Source organism: Lepisosteus platostomus, chromosome 18, assembly GCF_059453375.1.
Source record: "Lepisosteus platostomus isolate fLepPlt1 chromosome 18, fLepPlt1.hap1, whole genome shotgun sequence".
NCBI lineage: Eukaryota > Metazoa > Chordata > Actinopteri > Semionotiformes > Lepisosteidae > Lepisosteus > Lepisosteus platostomus.
The window spans coordinates 7,169,192-7,197,095 of record NC_142628.1 but is presented as its reverse complement, the minus strand read 5'-3'; the positions used below and the strand labels follow the sequence as shown (position 1 = coordinate 7,197,095).

Genomic DNA, 27,904 nt, shown 5'->3' with positions numbered 1-27,904 from the left:
GTTCATTAAGTCGTTAGGCTAAATGGAATGAAAATCTGACAATGCTGTTGTTCACAAAACCAGGAGACAATGTTTCACAAGGAAAATGACTGCTCTAGCAGATTATTGGCTGTACTTTTCCCTGTGATAGATGCAGTCCTGAGAGAATTCAAAGAGCCAAAAATCTCTAATCTTAGACCTAAGGGCCACTGTATCAGGAGGCTTTCATCCTCCTGACGTTTCTGCTGTGGAGCCTTCTTCAGGTGTAGCTGATCCAGCTACCCACCTGATCTTTCTAATGCGCCTAGGTTGTGGTAGTTTTGAAATTATTAGGGATACATTTACTTCAAGAATAATAATGATGCCAAACAACTCATTAAATCAAAGCATGCTGGACTCAGGTGGGTATTAAAAGGCGGCACACAAACCTTTGCACATTTTATGATGCAAAATGTGGCACCCCTTCTAGGTTGTGTTTAGATCAGATATCATCTGATATTCCGAATTCACGTACTGAACTGTTCAGGGTCTATGCAATACAGGGTCTTTTATATTACATTTAATATAAAAGTTGAAAAAAAGTTGTAATCTTCCAATGGTTATATGGACATATTTGTAACAATTTACGGTGTATGCTGTTATTTCATCATTGGTTTTTGGATAAAGTCTTCAGACATTAGCCAAAGTACACAAAAATGTTTTGTTTATTAAAAATAAAATACAATGTAGAATGTCTGTATTTCACAAATGTCAAGAGATAGAAAAAATGCAGGATATTTTTTTGTTTTAGCAAAGTATTGTGATCTTACAACTACTTTATTAACATTGTATAGTAACAGTGTTATAAGTATGGTAAGGTGTTGTCCTTTGATTAAAGAAGTGAGAAGTGAGAATTAAAATGTTCTGACTCCTGTGTTTAAATTACATTGAGCTTTTACTATGACAGAACACATAACTTCACTAATCTATAGTTGATTTTGCAACATGTGTGTTAAAAGACATCATTATTGTGACAGCACTTCACTCTTAAACGACAGACTGCCAAAAGGACATAACAGCAGAGGCTAGCACTCAGATGAGAATGACATGGTATTCCAAAGCATGCGACTGTAAATTAATCTAAGGCTGATGTAATTCTGTCACATAGACATATCTCATGCAGGAAGAAAACAAACTGTAAATAATGACTCGGATTAATTTAAGATTGAGATGCGTGTCAACAGCACATTAGTCATTTGATGATGACTTTATGCTTGCCTGCATCTATCTAAAGGAAAGTTGGTATTACAGTAGGTTTGACATTTGCTCAATTTAATTTGATCTAACCCAATTCAATGACTAGAAAAAAATTTTTGATGCTTAATTCACAAAGACATTACTTCCTGTAAAGCTGTTACAAATTGAAGATACCGGCCATATGAAATACATTTACTCATCCATCATCAACAAGCTGTTTATACCAGTGGAAACCTATACCACAGAGCACATGATGGAACTGGGACAGTGCTGCTGGTTTTGTAGACTGCTACAATGATGCCAGTCCATTGACCAGAATAATTCAGAATAGCGAACTGACCCCAGCCTTCGTGTCTTTAGGAGATGGGAGGAAAATCACCCAAAGAAAACGAACTAGACAAGCCGACATTGAACCCATGCTCCTGGGGTTAGAGGCTGAAGCACTAATCACCTCAGCACTGTACCACCCTATTCGAAATGTAACGTATCAGAAAAATAAGTTAGGGGGCTGCCTAATTTGTTTCTCATTAAAACATTTTTAAGGATAAAACTGGATGTATAAAACTGATTTTTTATGTTCTTATTTCTGTTATATTAGCAGGTAAATATAAAGGCTAGCCTGCATTGTAAGAAAGTAAAGTGCCTCCGAAACAATTTGACCTAAGCAGTCCAAAACACAGGTGTAATTCTGGATTACTGGACCCACAGCTAGGCACAGCAATAACCACTGACAGACCGATTTTCACACCAAAACCAGCTTTAGCAATATTTCTGTGGTCAGCTGCAGAATCCTAAAAGGAAAAGTCATCTGAGTAGCATGTGACAAGAAAGTGAATTCTTGAAATACCACAACTTTTATCAAGAAAGGAAACACTTTGTTACAGTTTATTATGGAGTGTAGGTTGCAAGCTACAAAAAAAACTTCACAGTTTTTTCAGAAGTTAAAAGTAAAAGGGGGTTTTAACTTTTGAAACAATAATTACCAGAAATGTATGTTTCCTTTTCATTGTGTAAAACTAAGTATTTCTAGATGCATTAAACCAAAAAACAAAATGTTACTAAATTCATATGAATAATGAATCATATGTATATAATCAAATACTTTTTGCTTTTGACACGTTGTCACAGCATGTTGAAGAATGTTAACTTTACTAAATTGATTTTAAAGTGAACTGACAATATATATGGAATAAATCTACAATATTTTAATGCTTTTTTACTTCTTATATATTTTAATTTTACTCCCATTAAAAGAGATCCAACACTTCCAGCCTCACTATAACCTCATGTTGCAATGTTTTAAAGGTGACCGACTACACAGAAGATTTTTAAACTAAGTGTTGTATCTGCTTGTTTTATAATACTAGCAGCACTGGGAATGAAACTGAGATTAACCAGACAAGCAAATACACAGATTTTCAGATGTGCCGGTGACTAAAGCAAATTATGTCAACTCCTGTTGCTCAATAATGCATTTCTGCAGTCTGTGGAAGAGCTGGTCACTGATACTACATTATTCTGTTGACTTAAAGCATACCCCTATCACTACAGATATGCTAAATTTAGACTGCAGTTTAATCAAGTATTACCACTAGTATGGAAGAGAGTACATAAGACATAGGGTTTCTATAAGCCGATATATAAAAATGCCCTTTTGCTTCCTCTAAGCAAAAAGAACATGTAACACAGCATTACAAAACTCTTAAAAAGTTGCAAAATGGAACTTTTCAAATGAGGTCAGAGCTCCTTAAATGAGACTGATCAATTTGCAACTTGCAAGTAAAAATAATTAATAGAAAAATAGCTGGAATGTTTGTGATATACAAATGTAGGAGTGGTTTGCTTTCTTTTCTAACATCATTTTTACTTAATAAAATGACTCCCCTCTTACAGTGAAGTATGCAAATCTAAAGGCTTGAAGCTAAAAGAAAACTTGGCATTTTCCCAAGAAAAGCTGACTTGGGCATAATGCAATCCCTAAGGCAGTTTATACTATTTGGAAATTGTGACATGCCTTGTAATTTATGAATTCAAGGGTCCTCACTGCAATTCATTTCTTTAGGTTACCTTCAACACAAAATATATGCAAAAGGACAGAGCCTAGAAGGGAATAAACTATTACAATTGTTACAAGAAACACTAGTCACAGCATTAAATAACATGTCCTGAAAGGAAGAAACAAAAACCAATACTCTGGGATCTGGGATGCATACTGGTATAGCTTAATGCTTTACTCACATGATTACTCGGCAGGACAATTAACTCTGACAACACACTCAAACTTTATATATCTTTATTATATGGTGAAATGCTTCGTGTAAATCAGAGATAAACCATAATCATCGGTATATGACAGAGGGAGACTGCAAGTGTGGATCACTCCTCACAATGGAAGTGTGATTTCCCTGACAGAAACATCAAGCAGTACTGGAGGATTCAGTAACAAAGCTTGTTCCTCCACAGGATGAGGGTAAATAAGCAACAGAAAAAGATTCTCAAGGTTGACTAGCCACAACGGGAAAAGATGAATCTAGCCTATTAGCGGAGAAGTCTTGTTTTTTACGGGTTTGATTTTTTCTGAGAGAGGTTGATCTTGTCTCCCAGACTGAGGGCCATCCCCTATAATGAGGGAGAAAAAAAGACAATTACAAATTAAACAGGAAAGGCAATAAGATGCTTGCCAAATAATATTCTAACAGACATTTCAAGGCATCAGGTATTCTTACAAGACTAATTAGCTGCTTTTGCATCCAACAAGCTACCTTCCTCAACTCACATTTCATCTGAACTGAACCCTTAGGAATATTTAACAATTAAGCAAAACTGTGAAAGGGACATTTGACAAGCAGCCATTTTAGTTCCGCATATAAACTGAGGTAAAGAAGCTTATCAGGAGCATTTCAACAGGAAAAGGTGTTCAGCCACGTGCAGTCCAGATGTGATGTGTTCGAGCCTTGGACATGTCACCAGCTGACTGTGGCAGGGGAATCCCCTATTGTCTGAGACTGACCAAGGGTTTGTTGGGAATAGCGAACAAGGGCTGTCACCAACACACAGACCCCTGTGGGCATGCAGTGCTGTTGGTTGTGGGAGTGCCAACTGAACCTCTAGTACGGGGCTATGTTGCTTGTGACGTGTTAAAACGCACAAAAGGTTGTAAAGTTGGAGATGTCTGCCTGCACTTCCTCATCCTCCCCTGTGTGCAGTCATGGGGTTTATAGCTACAAAAACACACGACTGGCTATTCGAAATTGGGTGGGTATAACACAAATAATTCTAAATTAAAAGAAAATTCTCATTATTTATGCATATACGTTTCGAGAGCAAAAAGTACACAGATTTTCACTATTGGTTAAATGTTCAGGTGTCATCTTAACTAATTGAACACTCATGACTATGAAAGAGTCAAGAGACTAAAGAGACTATGTCACTATTGCATCTCATACATTTGCTCAGTATAAATTACAAACATCTACTTGGTAGTAGTTCCATTCACGTCTTACAACGTTCTTTTAGCAGTCTTATGGCCAAAAATAGACCGTGCTTCATCTGTACATGTTTTGCTTGCCGTTACTATTTCGGAGGCACTGTATAGCAATACCATTTAACAAACATCGAAAATCTGTGTTTAAGGTGAGCTTAATAAAACTGTGAAGGATCTAGTGAATCATTAAAGATGGTGAAAGATTTGTCTAGAATGCTGCAGGATCTCTTCTTTCCTTTTGGTTTCACAGCCTGCCCCACAGTGGACTACCCCAGAAGAGCTCATTTGAATGTGTTAAGGAGAAGGCCTAGTAACAGGTTGGTAAGTTCCAGGTAGGCAGAGGACCCTACCTGGCTCTTTGCCCGGATGCGGATGTGGCCACTGACTGGAGCATCAGGCCCCATGTGTATCGGTTTCTCAATGCTGACGTTGGCGAGGGCGTCCTCTCCGAATATGGAGCGGGCGTACAAATTGGCAGCCATGAAGCCACAAAACCCAGACAGAGCCTGAAGAGTGAATGTCAAAAAGAATAGATATCTGGGCTGGGGTACAAATTTGTTTCACACTACACAACATGTTATGAATTACAAAATTCAACATTAGTTAAGAACATTCCATTGCACAATATCAGAAAATTAGCCTTACTTTCTGCCTCAGTGTAAAAAACAAACGTTTTGTGTAAAAAGAACCTAAGAATTAATAACTAGAACATTGCAGAATACAATTAAGATGAAAAATTAGATTTGCACTATATCATTTTGCCACACAAAGTCAGTGATACATTACCTTTTCTGGAGTCAGGCACTTCATATTTGTTGATTTCAGAATGTGCTGGAGATAATCATTCAGATCTGTGATGTTTGTATTAACTGTCACCTGAAGAAGTAGGATCACAAAAAAATAGAAGATTCACAAAAACTGAAAAACAGTGAAGACTGCGTTTAATGATTTGTAACAATCTTTGAATGCTCTTTTACTTGCTAGGTACACCTGTGATGGTATCTATGATCCGTCCAAGGATTCATTAAGGATACGTGAAGTAGTGGATGTATCGGTACTAGAGGAGTGCTCTTACACATGAATTTACTGAACTCCGCCAAACATATAATGAAATGTGCAGTTCAATATGAGTCACTAATATTCTTGTAACTGGGTTAGGTAATGGCCTCACTGCTAAGTTGTGGTGCCGTTGTTCCTCAGATATTTCCTCAACAACAAATTTCTCAACCATGTCTGCCGTGTGTTAGTGAAAGTTGAAGGTTTGTATTTACTAATATTATGACAGTTTTCAAAAAGGGCTTGCATGGAAATACTATTTTAAATGTTATTCTTTTGATGCTTTCGGCAGCTCCAAGCTATTTGAATGCATGTTTTATACTACTTATTTACAATATTTCAAATAGTCTAAAAGTGAGACTGGAGCTACCACTGGTCAGCCACTGGCAACTCAGTATTTGCTTTCTATTTTTTTTGTCTGTTACTTTGTCTGTTTTTACTTTGAATACACCTTATTTGAATACATCTTATAAATCTACCTCTTACTTATAAGTAAATTGAAATACAGAGTATGGCACAAATAAAATACAAGTACTGTAATAAATAGACTGTCTTAATACAGAAAGTAGTTTATTTTTCAAAACCATAGTGCTTAATAGCTTCCTTTTCTACCAAACAAATCTTCACACTATCATCTTAACACTTATCACACACTTTTACTAAGTACAGACGCCAAGTTCCCACATTCATGTGAAAATATAAGTTTGGCATAATAGAAATATTTTAAAAAATGTTAACTCTGAAGACTGCAGTTATTATACTTTATCGCTTTACTACCTTAATTACTCCACAGCTTGACAAACTTCAATACCATGTGGTTACACATTAGAGCAAAACACTATTTTGACATTACTTTGAAGTGAAAGTGTTTTTTCACAGGGTTACATTAGATTTCTACCTTGTTCTCCCATTCAAACTCTGCCCACATCTGGCGGAACTCTGCATCTGTGCAGGAGGCAGGCTGAATGTAGTCCATGATGTCTATATGAATATCACTCAGGACAACACAGTTTCGGTCACTGGCAGCTCCAGAAACATCATAGACTAAAAATCAAAATAAAAGGAGGGGAAGGAGATGCTGATGAAGTTCGTACCTCTTACAAAACCATTAAAAATCTGAGCAAATCATGATCAAAGACAATGGCATAACAAAATAAAAAAAAAAAAATATTCCTATTGGATACTCACAGCTGAAAAAAAAAGTCTTGACCACAAACAAAACTGCCTGCTCTAGAAGACTGTTAAGGTGCTTTGGAACCAGAAAGTAACGTTTGATTTGTACTTACCAATGTTTCCGAAAATAATGCCGTTCTCGGTTGAAGCCACTTTGACATTGGCCTTTATATTTGCAAAATCGTGAGGGGCCAGTGTGAGAGGTGAAGGTTTTTCCACAAGCTTTAAGTCACCTGTTGGGATTAATAGATTAAAACAATCTTTAGCATCACAAAGAAAAAGCATACCTTCTATTGCATTTATAAACCCACAAGAAAGACTCAGGTCACTGTTTGTGTTTCCAGTCAAGGCAGAGACAGAATAATGGAGCAATACAATGTATTTTATTAAGAGGGTAATGGAATAAACAAATCATTGTTAAGAAGATCAGTACAGACCATATTGCAAACAAGTTTTAAGGACTTTTTTTAATCTGCTGAAACACTATACATTACTTTACCTAGTGTGGCCAGTTCTAGAGTGCAGTTCTGCAGAGTGTCATTGGTCTGGTTGACTACAAGCACATCCAGTACAATGTCATACTGATTGACATGAACATAGGCTTCTGCATAGACTGGATCTGAGAAACCTGTCAGCTGGGTGACCTGCAATACAAAGCATCAGCATAGAACACTCACTGTACTAAAAAAAATCATACACACATGCATTTCAGCATCAGAATAGAGGAACATTGGTAAATAAAATTGAAAAGCAAAAAGGATTGTTTCATATTCAAGCAGGTGATTTCAAACAGCATTTTTTTCTTTAAAAAATGCAAGTCATGCTGCTCTCCATTGCCATGAATACTGATCAAATAAATAGCTTCGCACTATTGCTATGCAAAAGTACCACCTAGTGGCAGCAAGAGAAATACTACTTTACTGCCAATGACAAGAGAGGGCGGCAGCCATATCTCAGAAAGCACCACATCCACACAAAACTGAACAGCCCCAACCAGGGGATCCTGCACAGCAGTACCTTATTGAGTTTAGATGCCAGCGGGTCAGCTGCCTCTTTTCTCTGAGTGTTGCCCATGGCTGCCAGCAGGCTGAGCTGAAACTGGTCTTCCTTGGAGGTCATCTCATTTTTAGCTGTGAGCTGCATGAAGGAGATGGGGTCGTCTGCCTGCACTGTCACGTTTCGCTTCTCCGACTCCTTCTGCAAATTTGAGCAAAATCATAACATTGACAGACTCTGCAAACCAAAGGCTCAGGGGGTGAAGTGATGCATCATCATTGGTCATAACAGGTTTAGATACAACACACACCACAAAACATAACAGATGCTACAGTAAATAAAGCTCATCAAATGTAATATGACCGGCAATATGATTAGGAATGTGCAACAATAAATTATGGGCTCTTCCCCACTACTTACTGTTATGAGGAGGTAGCAAATGAAACTCACAAGAGTGCTATTACTCACATTATTCTAGCCTTCATATGAACTCCCTTAAAATTCTGCAGCATCTTTGGTAATTTAGTGTTCTTTCAATGTTGTTAACATTCACAGGAAGCCATGAGTCTCTAACACGAGAACTGTTTTTAGTGTGGTTTCAACTCATTTTAGTTTTTTGTATTCAACAAGGGCCACTGGTGACCCCTGCTCTTCCTTGGCAGTCGGTGGTTTCCGGAAATTCTCTCTTATCCAAATAAACACAAAATGACTTCAACAATCCGATGAGAAATCAGTAAAAATGCAAAGACACTGTACAGTTGAGAACACCACTATAAGGTACTGTGTAATAAACGATCAAGACAGTTCCATGCACCTTACAATTACCAGTGATCTTTTCAATTCTTTAATACAGTAAAATGATTCCTTTTCAAACCGGACAGTCTGTCAAAACTGACGACAGCTGATGGTAAGATGGTGGAGCAGGCAAAGTGCTGTCCTGCTTCAGGCAAAAAGAACTGGAGATCTCACCTTCTGGGAGAGCTTTTCCTCCTCGAGCTTGGCAGACAGCATGTGCGAAAGGGATTTCCTGCACTCTTTGTTGAAGATGTCGTTCATGAGAGGGGAGCACTCGGACAAGACTTTGAGGCACAGGGAGATGCGGTCCACATCGTCATCGGTGATGGGCTTTTTGGGCAGGGAGGATTTGCCTAGGTGCAGCACCGTTGCCATAATCAGCATGGCCTCTGCAACAAAGGACTGAAAGAGGAACAGCTAGGAGTTAGAAATTAGACTAGAAAGAACCGGAAGCAAAAACATCCAACAGAAAAAGAGCAGGCAGGGCATGTTAATCCGTACAACTTAAGGCTGATGTGGACAACTGTACAAAAATTCAATTATTTTAACTCTCAAGGCCCAAATACTATTTCCCTATTTGTAGTTTGTTAAAAGTGGATGTTTTTCATAGCTTTGAATGTTGATTAGTAATACCAAGTACAGTTTTTACAAAAAGTCTTATTTAAAAAATAATAATAAATCCGCCTGCTTATTTTTTTTTTTATTGTGCCATCAGCATAACAGAATTTCAAAGAGTCCACGTCACGCCCGTCTCTGCAGGTCTAACTCACGTTTTGCTTCCGTTTATCAGGCACAATCGCGACGTAGCGCAGCGCCAGCTTGGTAAGGGTGGTCGCCAGTGAAGCCGCCACAAAGAAATCCCCATCCATTAAAAATCCCCGCAGCGGCGGCCTGCGGAAGAAAGAGAAAGATCCGCCTTTATTTGAATCATTCTGAAAATATATGCACCGCCGTTAAAAAGACGTGTAAATAGTTCTGAAAAAAAAAAAAGATTCTGTAAAGATTCATCACAATACGTTCCACAACACCAGAGGTGTTTCCTTGAACATCTCCTTCGCAGGGTAAGATACCAGTACTGCAGAGACGCATCACAGGGATGGATGTGCTTGCTGCTACAGCGCTTTCCAGTACCTGTCCTCTTCCTTTTTGGATGGCCGGGAACTGCTGAGGGCACTCTGTGTGGCATAGGTGCCCATCTCCGTGACCAGTTTCTGAGCGGGGGCTGCAGTCACCTCTTCTTCCGCTTTCACTTCGCCAGTTTCTTTCTTTATCTCGTTTTCCACGATCGGGATCTAGATGGAGGGAACAGACCACGAACTGAAATCTTTGAATGCAGTTGTTACGCCCCATGACAAGTACATAAATACCTCTATCAGTATAACACTGCCTCTGGGGTTTTTTTTCCTCGAAGCAAACAGCAAGGAAAACAGCAAAAGTAAACAGCGCAAGAAATACACTTTAGTATTTTCCTTTTGCAACAGTGGAGAAATAGGAGGTAAACAATTTGGGACATTCCAAAATAAATACTAATTTTAAAATAAGAGTCTCATCAGCAACAACTTGGTCTGATGGAAAAATAGTTCAGTGATATATCATGACAATATCATGTGACCTGTCCTAGAAGAATAGACTATATGTTATTGAAACACTGGAAAAGCCTGTATATCAGTGTTCTAAAAACCAGGTCTTACACAAATTAAGCCTATATAGTGTATAGCCTATATCTACACCTGCAGAGACAGACATACACATCTATATTTACATCCACTCAACCACAGGTTCCTGGGCGGTTTTTCTGCTCGATGGCAAACCCTGCATGTGTTTTTGGAACAACAATAAAAGCATGCAATTATATAAAGGTGTCTAAGTATGGAGGATGCACTGAATTGAAATGTAAAAAAAACTGATCAAAGATATCAAAGAGTAAATGGCATACTTATTTGCTTCAATATGTTTTTATCTAGGTTTAAAATATCCTCCAAATCGAACTGCTAGAGTGCAAATTGTCCTTCCACCTTTAATTATAATGTAATTATATTGAAATATACTATGCATCTTTGTTTTCCTCCAACATTAGGTGCACACCGCATTATGTGTCCTTCACCAATTAAATCTACCCTCTTCTTGAATTAAGCAAAAATACAATAAAGAAGAAAAAAAAATATTGAAAAAAGAGCAGTAATTTAAAACCCAACAGCAGTGTAAAGAAACTGGAAACTACCTCTCCCAGAGACCTCCTAACTTCTGTCATCACACTCTGAATGTCTTCCTTGGTGCTGCAGTACTCTCCCAGAATCCAAAGAGCACCTCTGTATATCCTGATAGCAAAATAAACAGGCATTAAAAAACACAATATTAACCCAATCTTTCAATCAATCTGTGCTCCCTGTTGCCTTTAAGCTTTCCATGTGGCCTTGGAGCGACACCACACTAAAGGTCAATTTCAATCAAATTTAAATCAGGCAACACTGTAAACCAAAGTCTAGTCAAATAATCACTTCATGCAGCGCTAATGCTACAATCTAATACTTAAATTGAAGATTACTACATGATTGCTGGTAGTTCCCTGCTGGTACTGTTTTAATACAATTGAGAACAACACATGAATAGCGGTCTGTATGCGCTGTGCATAGGGACAATGGGCTATCGACCACTTACTTCACGGTCTTGATGGCATGGAAAACCTCCAGCATCTTCTCAATGATGAGAAGCCTCAGGTTGTCGAACCGCTGGATGGCTTCACGCACAAACTCCAGGACATCAGCTGCAGCTGCCTCATTGTTGTCACTAAGGAACTCCATCAGCTGACAGACACAAAAAGAAATCACCAGAAAATGACTACATCTACGAGTCGTCTTATTGTAGCACCGAGACAATTGCTGGTAGTTCCCTGCCATTTACTTTCATTATTGAAGTTTTAATACTGATGACCTACACTAAACACAAAGGTGTTTGAGAGCTCTCCATTTTAAGTGTTAAATACCAGTGGATCTATCATCGCCAGACCAATTCCATTCAAAGTTAAATTATTTTCAATTGCAAACAATAGCCAGATGCCTTGCTCTGACTTCATTCAAAGCTTTACAATCTTTATTAAAATGAATTACAACATAACATTAAAGGAGTAACATTGCATCAAAGGAAAATGGAAATTTGCTGATTATTTTGGTCATGTCAATATTAAAATAGCTATACAGCTATATTCAGTCAAATTATTTTTTCAATGTACCATAAAGCTGTACAGTTGGTTACACCACTAAATTAGTAACAGACCTATGTCAGTAAAGGACTATTCAATTGCTATTCAGAAACACAAGCCACAACAGTACAAAGTAACCTGTCATGACTAACAAGAAAGATATTTGCAGACAATCCTTAAAAAAGTCTTTGTAGTCCCCAAACACAGAAAAAGGAAATTTTACTCACAACAGGAATAACATTTGCAGCCATATCTGGGAACCGGACACTGCAGGAGTGCAGAGTTCGTACAAGTAGCTGCCTGTACTTGTCCGTGTCTTCATGTTCTGTCACATTGTTGGTTTTGATCACCTCCTTCTTCAGAACAATCACGAGCTACAAACCCAAAATAAAACTCAAATTATATCAGAACATAGCTATGCACAGTGGGACGCTACAGAGTGATAAAGGGAAATTAAAGATGCAGACCTCTTCCACATTACGTGAGGAAACAAGATCGAGAGCAAGCTGCAAAGTTTTCTTGCGCACTTCTAAATCCGGTGTGGTCAGCACACGGAGGATGTCCATCACGAGATCCTATAACACATCACACAAAATTCAAAACAAAAGAAAACCTGGCTCTGCTGACAGTGTAGTAACAAAACAATCTCATTTTCAATCAAATGTATTTTTGACCTGATTGGGCGCTTGAGTTATAACAAATGTAAAAGAAATGGACTTATACCCCACCTATGGGATTTTCTGTACTAGACATTATTTTCCCAGTATAATTTACAAGTACACAGACCCATTATACTATGCGCTTTTCTAAGTATAACCTTTAACGAATGTTATTCCAGGATCCAGATTTCATACAGCTGTCAGTTATGTATATTAAAAATGTAAAAAAATTGGTAGGAATAGCACGATTTTAAAGACCTACGTAAAAAAAAGTCAGCAGCAACTGTTAGTTTTAAATTGTATGGTCAGCTCTTACGCACATTTGAATCCTTAATTGTGAGGAATGTAGTTATATTTTTACCTGAAGCACTCTCTCGTGAGTGGGGTGTTCTTTCAGCTCAATGAGACGATCTAGGACAATCAGCTTCACATTGTTGTCACTCTCCTTAATGATCAGATCAATGTAGCATTGTGCTGCAGCCTGGAGATAATTGCAGGGCAAAACTAAATTCCATCTCTATAGCACACTGTTCTAACCATGGTCAATAAGCAGTATTTCATATTGTTTATTTAAAAGCAACATTCTCCAGGTGCTTTATAATAAATGGAAAGCACATTATACAAAATAGCCGTATCCTATATAGCCCTGTAACCTGTACATTGTAGACACAACATCAGAACACACTGAAAACCTTTTAGCAAAGGTCTCATAAAAAGACATCATAATAGCTAGATACTGACAGTCATGCTACAAAAGAAAAAGGACTTAAAAATCAACTCAAAATCTGACAAGAAGCTGTGCAAGGACTCTAAACTAAGAGTCATGTGATTGCTTGCTTAAGACCTAGTGAGGATTCTAGCAAATAAATTCTGAACCTATTTTAGCTTCTTAAGTGTAATCTTAAGATTCCTGCAAGCAGATCATTATAAAAATCAATCCTTGAAAAAAATTAATTTATCAGTTTTGCTGCTACAGACACAAATAACATTATATTTCTTGAATGGAAAAAAAATCAACCCAGAATCAAAGATCACTCCCAAATTATTCATTTGGGGATTTATTGCCACTGGATATGAAGTTAAAAATAAAACAAGAATGTTCTTCAACAATATCCATTACAGATACCACATACAATTCTGGAATTTCTCATGACTTCAAATGCCATTGTTTACCTAGCAAACAAACCTTTCCTTAAAAATGTCTATCTGCTTAAGACACACTACCTTTATGGCAGTTGGAGCACTAGACAGCGTCACTAGAGTTCCTGCTGCTTCGTATTTTACTGCTGGACTGGAAGACTGCAGGAGGTTATAAATACAGCGGATGAATCGCGCTCGTTCTGAAGGGTTTGCATGGCACACCTGTATGGACAAAACACAAAACATTAAAGACAAATCTGTGGCAAGAAACGTGTAGTGCCAGGTTTGTAGTTCTTAATTATGACACAGTAATTAATTCAAATTCCACTAACTGCACACAGAAAGAAGGCTAACCAAAATAAAATCATTTTCAATTATGAAACAGTAAATAGACGAGCAAACGAAATTCTGATTTTAGTGAATTAAGTTAAAGCAACTGCATTTTTATAAAAAAAAATCACTGTTGTCTGATCAGTTCTCACACTCTTACCTTGTAAATGAGCTCCACGATAACCAGCTGAAGAATGTCTCCAAAAGTATGAACCTGGTCAATGCAGGTACTTAGATAATCCAAAGCCCTGTCCTGTAGGTGAAATATTAGAGAAAAAAAGTCAAAGAAAATCAACAGATCTTTCTTAGTAAAGAAATCTGGAAATGAACATTATAAAAATCAGAGTACTTCTTCACTATTCTGCATTATTCACGGTCTTTTCACATTCATATCAAAATTTTAAAAATGAAGGGGTTAGCGGAGGAACGGAATATTAAAAACTGTAGTTTTACACGACTAACATAATAAAACATGGAACTGTACCTGGTCAGCATGAATCAGCATCATGAAAGCATTTCTCTTGCAGCTAGCATCCTTCTCATTTACCAGAAAATCATGGATCAGCTCAGGCGCATCAGGAATTAAATTCTCAAAATTCCTTTAGGAATAGAAAGTTAACATCAATGGCACCCTTTTCATTAAAAGTTATTCAGAAGTTCCATTTCATTAAGGAACAAAGACCCAGCTACCTGTTACCTTTTACAACATCAGCTTCTAAAAATCTGTCCTTATACACTGTGTATTGTGCATAAAGAGGTGTAGTCCCTTCATTGCTCCCAAACTCACCTATAAATGGTGTAAATGGCCAAGACAGCATTTCGCCGCACATAGCTGTGTCGGTGCTCCAGGCAGGCACGGATCGCTGGCATCAAGGGCTCCAGCAGCTCAGACTCTTTCAGCTTGCACAGGAACCGCAAGGTGGAACCCCGAATGAATTCATTAGGATGCTGTAGGTCCTGTTAATGCAACAGAAACTAATAACCACAAACTATCCTCACCCCAGCAGACACAAGGGCAGATCAGTGACTCCAAAGCCGAAGGCAATTTAGGCCAGGTCGCAATGCTGGAGTGGGTGACTGAGTTAAACCTGCATTCAGGCTTAAGCAACAACAGATTTCTGGTGATTATTAAACAGTACAGTTTAGATCAACAATTGCCTCCTATTTTGCTTCATGATCAGGTGTTTTTCCCCCATCAAAGTGGCAAGAAGCACACTGTAAGAATAGTTTTCTGTGGCAAATATGGAGTCACGAGAAACAGGTGGCTGGATCAGATTTCATTCCTCCTGCATGGTCTGGTGATAATTTCTTAAGTGCAAAGCTGTAAAAGAAGAAGCGTTCAAACAAGCTTTGAGCTCAACAGCCATGACAGCTTTTAAATCCTTATTCTATTATTTTACCCACTCTTCATCATAATGTCTTTTGCTTGGAAGTGAAAAGAAAAATCCAACTCAAATATAAGAGGTGCACTGAAAATTCCTATTGATGATTTTAGAAGTGGGTCTCGATCAAAACAAACACTGTTCCCCATTTTCCAATTCCTACAACTTCCATGGCTATTGGAAAATACCTAAGAGTATTAATATTGGGGAAACGCTCTTGGCTCTCTTGGCTGTTCAAGTATTTCTGACTTTTTTTACGAGAAAGACAAGTGGTAAGTGCTCACTCACCAACACTTGAAAAGTGGAGAGAAAAAGCCACAGCTGTGCAACTTGAAGAAGCACTCTTGTTGTTTATAGAAGCGAGACCTTAACACGGCCAGCAATATGATTATAAATATGAAACATATGAAAACTGCAGATGTTAAAATCTTGCAGTAAACCCACAAAACCAAGTGAAGTACATCTATGTATATTTGACGTCTTATTCTTAGAGTCAAAGCAAGCACATGACCTGGCCAAAACTAAACAACACAGTACAGAACACAGAACAGAAAAATGGCACATGAGGGCAGGAAACAAGTGTTGACTTAACCAGACTAAAAGAAAAATATCAAAATGTTCTGAGTTTAAGACAATGGAAATGTATTCTCCTCTGCCCATCTTTGTAGGGAAGATCAGGACACGAGACATGAACAAAGATTTTCACAACATACGTGACCGGTCTTCCAAAGCAAACTCTTTCAGACAACACTGTCAAAAGGCACAAATTCAGAACATGACACACTAGTGAGCCGGACAAGTACCTTTCTGTAGGCATCACAGACCAAGATCATCTCTTGCAACAGCTTGCCATCTGGAGTGGTCTTGGGAACAATCTCCCAGAAGACAAGGAGCAGCTTTTTAATGGTGTGATCTTGAAGAGGCAGTACAAAGCGAATGATGGTCATCAGCAGGCCAGGCAGCTTCTCCCCATTGAGAATCATGATGATCACCTTCTTTAAGGCCTCCGTTTTGGCCTTGATATCCCCCTTTTCTAAAAGTGAACAGCACCACAAGACTGAAAATGAACAAGTGCATAATCACATTCACACAAAGATCACTCAATCCTATCCCCTTTAGAAAACAGGAAAACTACCCCAAAAAATGCTTTAATCCTGAGTGGCAAAACATCAAAGAAAGAAACAGTTTTATTTTTTTAACCATGTGTTAACCATTCAACAAACCTGGTGAAAATCTACAGCAAGTTATTCCTTCTAGCTTCCCTTGCAGTTATTTGCATTTATCACTCACCGAGGTCTGTTTTCAAACTTAGTTCTGATGGCGGTTCCGAGTCCATCGGAACATTTATGAGAGTGTAACACACATTCTCCGCGGCGGTCATGATGCCGGCTGTCTAATTTGCTGAACGAAAAACACCAGGAGAAACTTGATGTTGATCAGACCCTGTAACAAAGAACAAGAACATGCATTTTTTTAAGATAAAATTGATCGCAAGTGACTACTGTGCAAAACGCGAGTAACTTTGCCATATTATACATTATTTATCGACGTGAAATGGCATTAAAATCAACAAAGCAGCTGTCACAAATGACCAAATCATTTAGAATTGGGCTGTCCAATCCTGGTCCTAGAGGATTTCATTTCAATGTAGCTCTTAATGTCCTGTCAGGTCATCACTGGGCTAATTGGGCCAATTTATTAAGTTATCTCAGATCTTCAGGTGCTGCTGCTTTAAAGAGACCTAGAACACCTGCAGACAACCTGACCTCTTCCCTGTACAGCACCAAGAATATCCTGCTCCACGCTGGCACGTCAAATCCGTGCTGTTCATAGAGACATAATTACACTTACTGCTCACAGGACGTTCGCATTTAAATACACATGTATAAGTGGCCTCCGTACATTAGAACACCTATAAACACCACTTCTATTATTTTATTTTACGTTTTGCAACCTGATGACAAAAACATAATTCAAGTAAAACTTACAGCATAACGTTCATATATTAATAAGAAACTTGCTGGGAAGAGTTTGTCAGCCAGGAACCAACAGTAACTTATCATGAAGCACTATTTTATCATCTTTTAGGTTCTACTCCGTAATGAGAATAAATAAAATTAACACCACCATATAAAAGGCAGGTGAAAAACATTTAAGAACAAATACTAAGTAATAAGGCAAAAATGAAACTATATACTTTTAAGATATTACAATAAACGTAAACTTTTTGTATTAGGGCCATAACTTGTCTACCCAAGTCTGACGTTACACAACGATATTTTAATGATTGTTCCCTTGGTGTAAACTACAATACAATAAAACCCTGAGTTAAAAGCATGTGGAAGGCCACTAATTTATTGACCATATCAGTTGACTATTCTGTGCAGGTGTGATCACATAATTGTATAGTAAACTGCACCGAGCTCGTTCTTCTGCACAATCAAGAGGTTTGGCCTAAAAGATAGGCCTCAGGAAGTGACCGGCTCAGCTACACAAAATCCCACAAGCTACATCAGAAATCGGTATTGCGGAGGCAAAACCACCACAGTAGCAAGCTTGTGCATAACGTTCAAATCAAAGCCATAACCGATTTATCATGGGTAATTCAACTCCGGCTTGACAAATGTCTTCCTTGTTAATGCTCTCTGTAGTGGTGCCTTGCTGGAACTTCAGCTAAAATAACCTGTGAGATGTGGAGCTTCAATTTACAAAAAGGAAGAACCTTTTGAAAATTACAATGCAATTGTAAATATTTCTTATAGAAGAAACTTCCGTAAAATGATACAAAACCGCATAAATCTACACAATTAAATTGAAAGTTTCTTTACCTTTTTATTCACTGTGTTAACCTCTCCCCAGCTGCACTACGCTACAACATCCAAGTGACGTGGAACCAGGAGGTCTGAGCCACATCAATACTACAGGAAGCTAAGAGGGACAAACTTGCTTAAACTAAGGCGAGAGGGAACAGAAACTCGTTTCTGCCTGCATGCGTACAGATGTGAACTTCCAACGTCACCAACATTTAGAGTATAGGTAGAAATAGAGTTTAGGTAAATCAGTTTTTCAATTTTATTTTATTGATTCGATCATATCTATAAATAAGAAATGCTTAAATAGATTAGTAGTTAAATCCTACTAATCTATTTAAACATTTCTTGTTTATAGATATGACCGAATCAATAAAATAAATTGAAAAAACGATTTGATCGATGTTAATTCAGATTATAATTTTTACGAGGAAGTTTAAATGTTCTTTGCAAATCGCCTATTAAAATATGTTCAAAAACAGAAAAAATAAACACCAGTGCAACACTATATATGTTCCTCAATAAAAATAACTTTGTTTCAATAATGATAATTTTTTCTAATTTTAAAATATTTTTTGTAAATATCCACTCGTTGCTTCATTATCACAAATACCTCCCCCTATTAGAACTCAAAAGTGCATTTCATTCTGTTTTAGGGATTTATGTCATGATCAGAACTGTCTGTCAAATGGGTTTAAATGGGAGGATTCAATGTCCACAATTGTCCACCAAGCCTCTGGCCAGTGACATAGGTTAACCAAGAACCTCCACATAACCCAGGTCATTCTACAGAGTGCATAAGTGGCATTTATCATTGTGGTCATGTCTACATTTTCCTGATACCCCACAACCATCTCTCTCCCTTTGACAGTAATGTCCCCCGAGGGTGTGACCAGCTCATAGATTGTCTGTACTTTATTAGCATAAAACAGACTTTTTTTTCCTACACCAACAGCATTAGTATTGGTATCATTATTTTTATCTTGCTTTTCTGAGAAGAGCAAAAGAAACGTTACAAAAGAGGAAGAGGATGCTATTTGGTTTGTCTAGATTGTGGTTGCTTAACTTAGCAACCTGAGCTAAGTGGATTTCATCCAGCCATTTCTTGAAAAGAAGTTTAGTTCAGCTCCAACAACAGCTAGTCCAAATCCCAACAACCCTAATGTGAAAAAAAACCCAACATAACACATTCTCAATCTCATGTTTGTGTTTCATGTTCATATTTGTTTACTGATTCTGAAAAAGTCTATTGGTTTGATTTTATGATTTGATATTTTTTAATATTTTAATCAATTCCCATTATACTCTTCAATACAAGACTATGAAGATTCAGTTTTAGTTTCTTTCTTCTCTGGACTGATGCTATTCTAACATAATAATGTTTTCCTTTTAACATAGTGATAAAGGTTGTGTACAGTATTCTCATAACAGTCTTCTAGTTGAAGGAGCCTATTGATCACAATTTTACATTTATTTATACTGAGCATCAAAACATATCACTCCATTTGAGCATGTATTTTTTAAAAATAGAATGTTTCCACTGATTAAAGCCTGGTGAAATTCAAGTAAATAACAATTATGCCCCATATACAGTATCGAGGGTAAGACCGTTATAACTACTGTTTATTTGAATGTTCAGTATATACAGTATATACTAACATTCTGTTTACTAACTATACCATTGATATAAATTAGGAAGAGTAGTGGTCCTAATACAGATCTCTGTGGTACTCCATTAGGTACATCACCAGAACATTCAACCTTCCTCTGTACTCTTCATTTCTATAAATTAACTAGTTCTATATCATATCATATGCTTTGTGTTGTACCCTGTGTTGCTAATGCTTGTTCATATGTATTCTTAAATCAATCAGCACAGAAGCCATGGACATTCTGCTATCCTTGTTATCCCTTAACAGAACAAGATCCCAGGCGCTATTGCTGGCTTACATTTAGCTGAATCCGGTCACATTTTCAATATTTCAGGGTTTTTTTTTTTACTTCCAATGGGTACCGTTTTATCACCATGAAATCTAAAATATGCTCACTTTTTTCCTAATACAACAAACTTTATAACAATTAAACATAGAACTTAAAAGGGTGTTAAAATACCTGCAGATAACCTTTCTATCCACAAGAAATCCTCTGTCTAAACAAAACTAACAATTCAATGGGGTTACTTAAACAGCACCATCACCTTTATCCATATTGAACTGAAAGTGGGATTATTAGTAGTATTTCAAGAGGTGTGCGTACACTAATCAATTAACATCATGTTATGTATGTCTAGCAAGCCCATTTTTTTCAGAGAACGTTAGAAGATGCCAAGAAAGCATATTGCTACCTGATATTTTGACTTAAGCAGACAGAAAAAATGACACAATAAAATTGGCAAATAAGCGTACCTTGGACACCACCTCTGAAAACAACATATAACTGAAACTCGGGCCTGGTTCATGATTAATTGCTACCAAATGATTACCCTTTACTTATACATAAAGAAAATTCAGCACCCATCTTACACTGTACCAGCTGAAAACAAACATGGAGTCCTGGAACTTCGGGTTCACCTTTAAGACCCTCTATTTTTTAATGGAGCGCAAACCTTTTCTTTCTCACAGGATCCTTACATTTAGCAAGTGTGTTTTCTGAAGAGTGCTTTAGACTGCAACCTTATAAAGCACGTCGTTAACAAGGTACTACAAATTCTTTTTTTTTTATTGGAAGCAGTTATTACTTAACATTTCTGTTGTCTTTTTTTTTTAAAAAAAAGCTACGACCTGAAACACATAGGGAAAACAAGATTTTATTCTGAAACTTCAATCTGAGGTTGGTTCATATAGAAAAGCATAATATTACTAGTCTTTGTAGAAAACAAAAAAGCTAATATTGTGGTAGGTGGCTTTCTAAGATCTTCTTAGGCCAAAATGGTCTCCATGTTGGCATTTGCTTTGTGAATGCATGGTCATAGACTGACAGCAGGTATGTTACAGATTGTGAACTTTTTAATCAGCAGTGTAAATCTTTGGCAGCCAGGACCAACATCAGTGCTCCATGGGCTCATCAGCTTTTCCTCCTGCTGGCTCTTCAGCCGGCTGTGCAACCTAGAAATCAAAACAGGAGCAGGCTTCAGTAAAGAAATCCCAACTTTAATAAAGAAACATCATTATTTTTTCTAGAACAAAAATCTTGCCTTACGTATACAGTTAAATATACTGAGCTTGTAAAATTACTGTGAAAGATTCAACAGAAGGATATGTAAAGCAAGCGAAGGCCTTACAGTATAATTTGCTGCATTGTTGTATAAATCCTATACATTTTGGAAAGTGTAATAATTCTTCTTATTCACCTTGAGGGAAACAATCACCCTAATTGTCCCTTAATTCGCTTTTAATTTATATAAATAAAAAGAAAGCTACTCATTTTATAAAAATATATTATACAACTTGGCAAAAAAAAACCTTAGCCAATTGTATACTGAATATATAATTAAATATATATGGAGCAGAACATTGTGCTGATGGAAAGCACAGGAGACATTTTCAGCAAGAGGAAGTTGTGAAAGAACTGTACGGTTAAATATATCTACCTTTCTCTGGGGTCTCTCTTCAAGGCCTTCGAGGAACGGTGCAACTTCGTCATCATCATAGATAGTAAACTCCAGGTCTTTGCCAACAATTCCAATGGAGACATTCTGTGAAGGTCAAGAATGTTACCCTTTAAAGTATTTTTCAGAATATTAAATATGTCATAATAAATAGTAAAGTTAATCATTACTGAATATTAAATCAAACACTAAATACATTCAATGTCCCCCATATTTAAACTTAAATACATTTTCAAAGTTTTACAATTCAAAACAACTTTAATACTTTAAATCACTTTTTAATCACTTTCATAGCCTGTTTTGGACTCGTGTATCAAATCAATTAAGCATGAAGATGTGAAACAAATGGAGCTAAGCAGTGCGCAGCCATACAGAATATAAATCTCTGTCAGTGTAAAATCATTACATACCACATTACATCTAAACATCTTGCATATTTACTGCTTGCTTGTCAATTATGAAATTGTAAAAAGACAAATCACCAGGTTTTCTTTGCATCAGACGCTGCATGAATTACTTACCTTTGTAGTAAGGTCCTGCTCAGCAGGGAGGGTTTCTCTTAAAGCACGGAGACCATGCTGGACAAGTTCGTTCAAATTGCCTTGAGAAAAAAATACAAAGTTTAACACCCTCACGAACCATGATGGATAGTGAGATACTGGAAATACTGGATACTTTCTATTTTGTACTCACAGTCAATAAATTTCTCCATGTTTCTTTCCAGGTAAGTGCGAGCAGACTGGGAACGGGCTCCAATGGACATGGCTTTACAGTCAAAGTAATTTGCCGATGGACATGTCTGGAAGATGTGAGGCCCCATATCCTAAAACAAAAGTAAAACTCATTCCAGGGGTATAGAGAAACCATCTCCTCGCAGTTTCAATCTATAACTGCCTATCTGGGTTTTATCAACCTAAGGATACAAGCCGATACAAGCAAAGGTCCTGACAGTTCAAAACCCACTACTGAAATAATTTTAAGATCTGTGTTCTCCTTTATCCTTAAGGTGAAACCTGCTCCTCATGCTTCCCCCAATTACCATAGATTCACCTCAGTCAAAACTCACCACTTGACATCTGCCGCCTTCAAAGACTGAGAACATCAAGAACCAGCGTGTGTGTGTTGACTGGATGGTAAGTGGTGGGAGTCCTATTAGTAGGACTCACCTTGATGATGAGGTTAACACAACATTAATATGACCAGTGTTTTCAAATGCATCTGAGCTCATGCTTTAATTCAGACTGGCAAACTTCAGATATGTGCTGACATCTCAGGATTGAAGCACAGACCAGTGGAGACAAGTGTTAATTAATTATTGATTCTCAATACAGGCACTCAAAGGTTAAATCAAATACGTAAAGAACCAATACAGTGATGTAGTGTGACACAGGCATTGGTAAATGCTCTTTTAAATTAGGATCTTCATTGATGGTCACAGAATTTAACTTCATATTTTACAGAAGATCCTTACGACCACTGTATGAGCAGAGGAGCAGAGCTTATTAATCAGAGGCTTCACTGAGCAAAGGATGCAAATTATAAGTTCCTTAAATACTATTTATATGATTAACATTTGAAAAGGCGGTTTTGCAAAATTCTTTGTAGTTATGTTTCACCTATTACACTTACAGAGCTGAATCTTTTGACTCTAGGAACTTACATCATAACCAGCAATAAGCAACCCAACACCATAGGGTCTCCTTCCATATCGCTGTGTTGGAATCTGGGTTTCTGAAGAATAACTCAGGAAAAAAACTCTTTGGATTTAAAAAACATCACTTTTAACAGTGCTTAAAACCAGTACAACACGTGGTCAGCACATTTAGTGCTTTCTGAAGACAAAACAAAGCCACAAGAAAAATAACACTGGCATTTCAAGAGTAGACTTTAAAGTACCCATATTTACACGTGACCAAATAAATTACATTGTTGCATCAGTCTCGTTTGGTTCACTGTTTTTTTTTTTCAGAAAACAAGCATTATTTCTCTAAACATTTACAAAGAATGGATAAGTGCCACAATAACTTAACGAACACAGTTTAGTCTACTATGGGGTATGTTTGGTTGATGTCCTGATAATGATGTAAAACTCTGATTGAAGAAAAAACAAAGGAAGTGCTACTGCCAACTACTGGCTCTTCAGAACTGAGTGGGGTTTGGCTTACACGACTCATGTATTAGCATGGCAGCAATCCCAGCCCCTCGCTGTTTCTTCATCTTTCTGTTGCTTTTACTGAGCAACAAACATTCTCTTGCATCTTTCTGAAGTCCATTATGTGCCCTACTGATTACACCTTAAGATGTTCAAAGCTATGAAAACGTTCTCAGGGCTGACAATAACTGACAATGACCTAGCATATATATTTGCAACAACATGTAGAATCCTAAAACTTACTCTGAGATAAACCAAAAAGTAGAGCAAATCTATGAAGTCAAAGGATACTACTTCCAATCAAAGCCACCAGGCGGGAAACAGGAAGAGGCCGGTCAAACACAAACCTAGAGTCAAGGCACTCCTGACGCATGAAGTTACTGAATATCAAAAGAAAGAGGGCAAAAAGATATTAATCAAAATCCGGATAACTGCAGTAAAAAATCAAACTAAATATAATATAATATAATATAATATAATATAATATAATATAATATAATATAAATGTATCTTTTAACAAACCACAAAAGTCTTGCATCAGCAGTAAGACCCGCAATAGAAATGCCCACATGGTTGTCAACATGAAGAATCTTCTTCTGGTGAGCAGCTAGCTCAGACTGAGCTCTCTATAGGAAGAATTAAAAATATGTTCTGTTACGCTGTGTATCAAAGGTATAAAAAGCTGTGAAGCTGCTCTTCTTTAGCTGAAGAAATGTCCCTAGAGAAGCCTATAAGAGAGTTGGTAATCAAATTACAAAACATGAAAATAGATATCTTCCCATTTTTACTGCTGCTATTACTGTATTTGGTTTACTTTGATAATCTACTGCAAAGCTAGAACACAATGATATCTGTGAAGCTAACAGAAGGTCCTTAATTTACATTTAAAAGGATAACAGATTTAAATTGATCATACATGTTTACTACAACCTAGGAAACAATGTAGTGGATAAGGCTTTGGACTCCTACTGTAAAGCTATGAGTTTTACTATAAGCAACTGCATAAATGAGTACAGTATTACATTGCATATTCTTGCAATGGACTAGATTCACATCTAGGGGGGAATCATGCACTTTCTGTCAGCAGGACAGTAAAAAAACAAGATAAGCTCCAGCCTGATGTGCTTTGAGATTCAACCATAGAACACCTAAGAAGAACTGATTAAACCAGTATGAGATATCATATAGTATTATATCACAAAGAATAGAAACACACAGAAATAATGAACCACAATGTCAGCAACGAAATGTATACCTTCAGAGCTACAAGAACAGCATGAGTCTTGGACTTAAGGCCCACAGTGGCAGAACCCTGTTTCACTGCCTCCATGGCATATTCAATCTGATGAATACGTCCCTGGAAATAAATGGGAGAGGAGCAGGTCAAGTTTTAACGATATTAATAACACAATGCAACACTACCAAACAGCAACATGACACCTGTGAATGGCACAAGTAAAAACAGCAAATTGTACAACCCTAATTCCTTTGGAATGAGGTTCAATCCTCATAAACAGTTTATACAAATTGTATTCCTGAAGCATAAACACAAGCTGATAAAAAGTGGTCCTAATTATTACAATTAAATATGTGATCAGGACAGAACACTACCTGTTAAGATGTACAGCACCAAAAAGCAAATGTAGTATTTTTTAAAGACAAAATCCATGTAAAGTTTAAACTAATGTCAAAGGCATAAATAGCTTTAAATAGAAAAAAATGCTCTTACCTGAGGGCTCCAAACAGTGACATCGTTGTCATACTGATTACGGAACTGGAAAATAGCAGATGCAAATTAGTAGCATAAACTTCTATTTTTTAGTATGAACTTTAATATATTTTGCATCACTTACTGTACTTTCTGGTCGTTGCATTATGCAGGGTGCAACAGAATCTTAGGGCACAACAGCAGTTCACTGTGCCTGTTAACCACAGCGTGTCTGACTTACTATCTTCATCTAAGTATTGTATTTCTAATGAATAAGAAATGACCACTCAACATTTGTCATCTGTTCTTACTTTTCTTTAAGGTATTCACAAATGCTATCTCCCAAGACCCTTAGATACAAATAATTTATATCGGCAAAGAATTTATATTTGACCCGCCTGCCAAACTATCAGAAGAAACGAACGTGCATGCACACACAAATATGCAACTTCCCTGAGACAAGACTTCCCTGAGACACATGTAACTGTAAGTAAGCTCCAAGAAGAGGTAGAGGCCAGAGAAAACACCAGGCTTCCATTGGATTCATGAAAGCAAATGAATTTTAAGAAGTGTCCAAACTGGCCGTGGAGTTATTAAAGTGTCTGCTGTTCTACTGCCAACACTTTTTAGGATTGTCTAGCACATTGCTATCCATCTCCAGTACTGGAGGGCCACAGTGTCTGTTTGTTGTCATTCTAACTCAGTTGTTCAGTTGTTAATGACCACAATCTTCTTGATTCTTGTTACTGGATCAACAGAACCAATTAACCAACTACTCAGAGCTCTTTCAGGTGCAACCATTCAAAGATACCTAGAAAACCTGCAGACACACTGGCCTTCTAGGACCACCATGGTGTAGCTCAAGAGCTGCCAAAACAAAACCTCCACTGTGTTCCCTGTGCCCGAGTTAATGCAAGGTAAGGAGAAACCGAACCTGGAATATTGGCTACAAGTTGACAAAACGTGCCAAGTCTCCACAACAGGTATCAGAAGTTACTTGGTCAGACCAGCAGAAGATACAGTCTTAGTATCATCAAATGCCATTTGTCAATTACAATTAAGAACACAGATTCTTACTCAGAAGAGCTCTGCTACCTTGCAGAATCCTCACAAAGTAATCAGTAACACCCTTAACCATATGCTATCTACAACTGGAGATTAAAAAAGGCACTTTCAATCTTCGATATACTTATGTACATCTCCAAAAACTCAACGGAGAAGTTTTTAAAAATCCGGTGCTTAATATTAGCACTTCCACGAGTGTTTTCCATACTATATTGTGGGTTTGTATCAAATAACATCCAGGAACAGTGCTGCATTGACGTCTGAATTCCTTCCCACTTTAAATAAAAGCAACACGTTGAGAAACAAACTAGCTTCCTCTCGATGTCAAGCCGGACCAAGCTGTTACTGAAATTCCTGAAACACAATACTTTAATCATAAGAGCACCGTTTGTGATGCTAATTCATCACCAACGGACTACAGCACAAAACTGCATTGAAAACGAAAGTAAAAACGGCTACACCAACACCGCTTTTCAAATCCGTTCAGATTATTAACCTGAACGTTCATATATAAATATTGACAAATATATAATTGTACAGGCTAATTTTAAAAAATATCATTTTTAAAATATGCCTTTACAAATTGCCTGACCTAAATAATCATCGTCGCACTGACAAAGGCCTAACCATGAGCCTCTTAGAATACTGATGCCCTCTACAAAAAGAGTTGCATATATTTCAGATTTTACCTTCTTATTATACTGTACGATTGATTTTAACTAACATATCTTTGCCAAACAGCAACTGTAGTAAGTAAATCATTCATAATTTATTATCATTTCTATCCCCACGGTAAACGCTTACTCACTCTCCCATCCCCCATGTTGTCTAGGTTCACCTCGCATTCAATTTATCATAAGCTTTAATCAGTCTGTTATTTGATTAGATCGAGAAGTTAAATCTTGTATCCTCTTCCAAGATATTTAAGAAAAGAAAAAATAACATTTTTGAAATCACATTCTCACCATCTTTTCTTCCAAGCTCTGCCTGATGGGTTACACTGGACACCGATTCTGTCAATCTGTTGCTTTTCCCTGAGCTACCAGTCGCGTAAGGAAAAGCAATAGATCGCAGAAAATCAGTACAGTAAATATCTGAATCCAGGCTTGAGAGCAACACTCGCAGGCAGCACA

At 37.3% G+C, this 27,904-nt stretch overlaps 2 protein-coding genes across 2 annotated transcripts; both read right to left on the bottom strand.

The window, feature by feature from the left end:
* Positions 1 to 3,491: 3,491 nt before the first annotated feature.
* On the bottom strand, positions 3,492 to 18,386 carry copb1 (COPI coat complex subunit beta 1). Its single transcript, XM_088611123.1, has 22 exons — positions 18,258 to 18,386; positions 16,720 to 16,872; positions 16,233 to 16,462; positions 14,835 to 15,004; positions 14,532 to 14,646; positions 14,208 to 14,300; positions 13,802 to 13,939; positions 12,939 to 13,058; positions 12,386 to 12,493; positions 12,146 to 12,292; positions 11,378 to 11,523; positions 10,941 to 11,037; positions 9,851 to 10,011; positions 9,490 to 9,610; positions 8,894 to 9,121; positions 7,946 to 8,125; positions 7,428 to 7,572; positions 7,042 to 7,161; positions 6,654 to 6,799; positions 5,486 to 5,575; positions 5,050 to 5,205; positions 3,492 to 3,834 (listed from the first exon to the last, which is right to left on the bottom strand). Exons 2-22 carry the CDS (start codon positions 16,808 to 16,810, stop codon positions 3,775 to 3,777), a joined length of 2,862 nt encoding a protein of 953 aa, XP_088467249.1. The 5' UTR covers positions 16,811 to 16,872; positions 18,258 to 18,386; the 3' UTR covers positions 3,492 to 3,774.
* A 2,643-nt stretch (positions 18,387 to 21,029) lies between these two features.
* psma1 (proteasome 20S subunit alpha 1) lies at positions 21,030 to 27,872 on the bottom strand. The gene is made up of 10 exons (XM_088611618.1): positions 27,737 to 27,872; positions 25,728 to 25,772; positions 25,254 to 25,355; positions 24,521 to 24,624; positions 24,290 to 24,378; positions 23,507 to 23,577; positions 22,540 to 22,669; positions 22,368 to 22,447; positions 21,829 to 21,933; positions 21,030 to 21,343 (listed from the first exon to the last, which is right to left on the bottom strand). Exons 1-10 carry the CDS (start codon positions 27,737 to 27,739, stop codon positions 21,284 to 21,286), a joined length of 789 nt encoding a protein of 262 aa, XP_088467744.1. The 5' UTR covers positions 27,740 to 27,872; the 3' UTR covers positions 21,030 to 21,283.
* Positions 27,873 to 27,904: the final 32 nt, after the last annotated feature.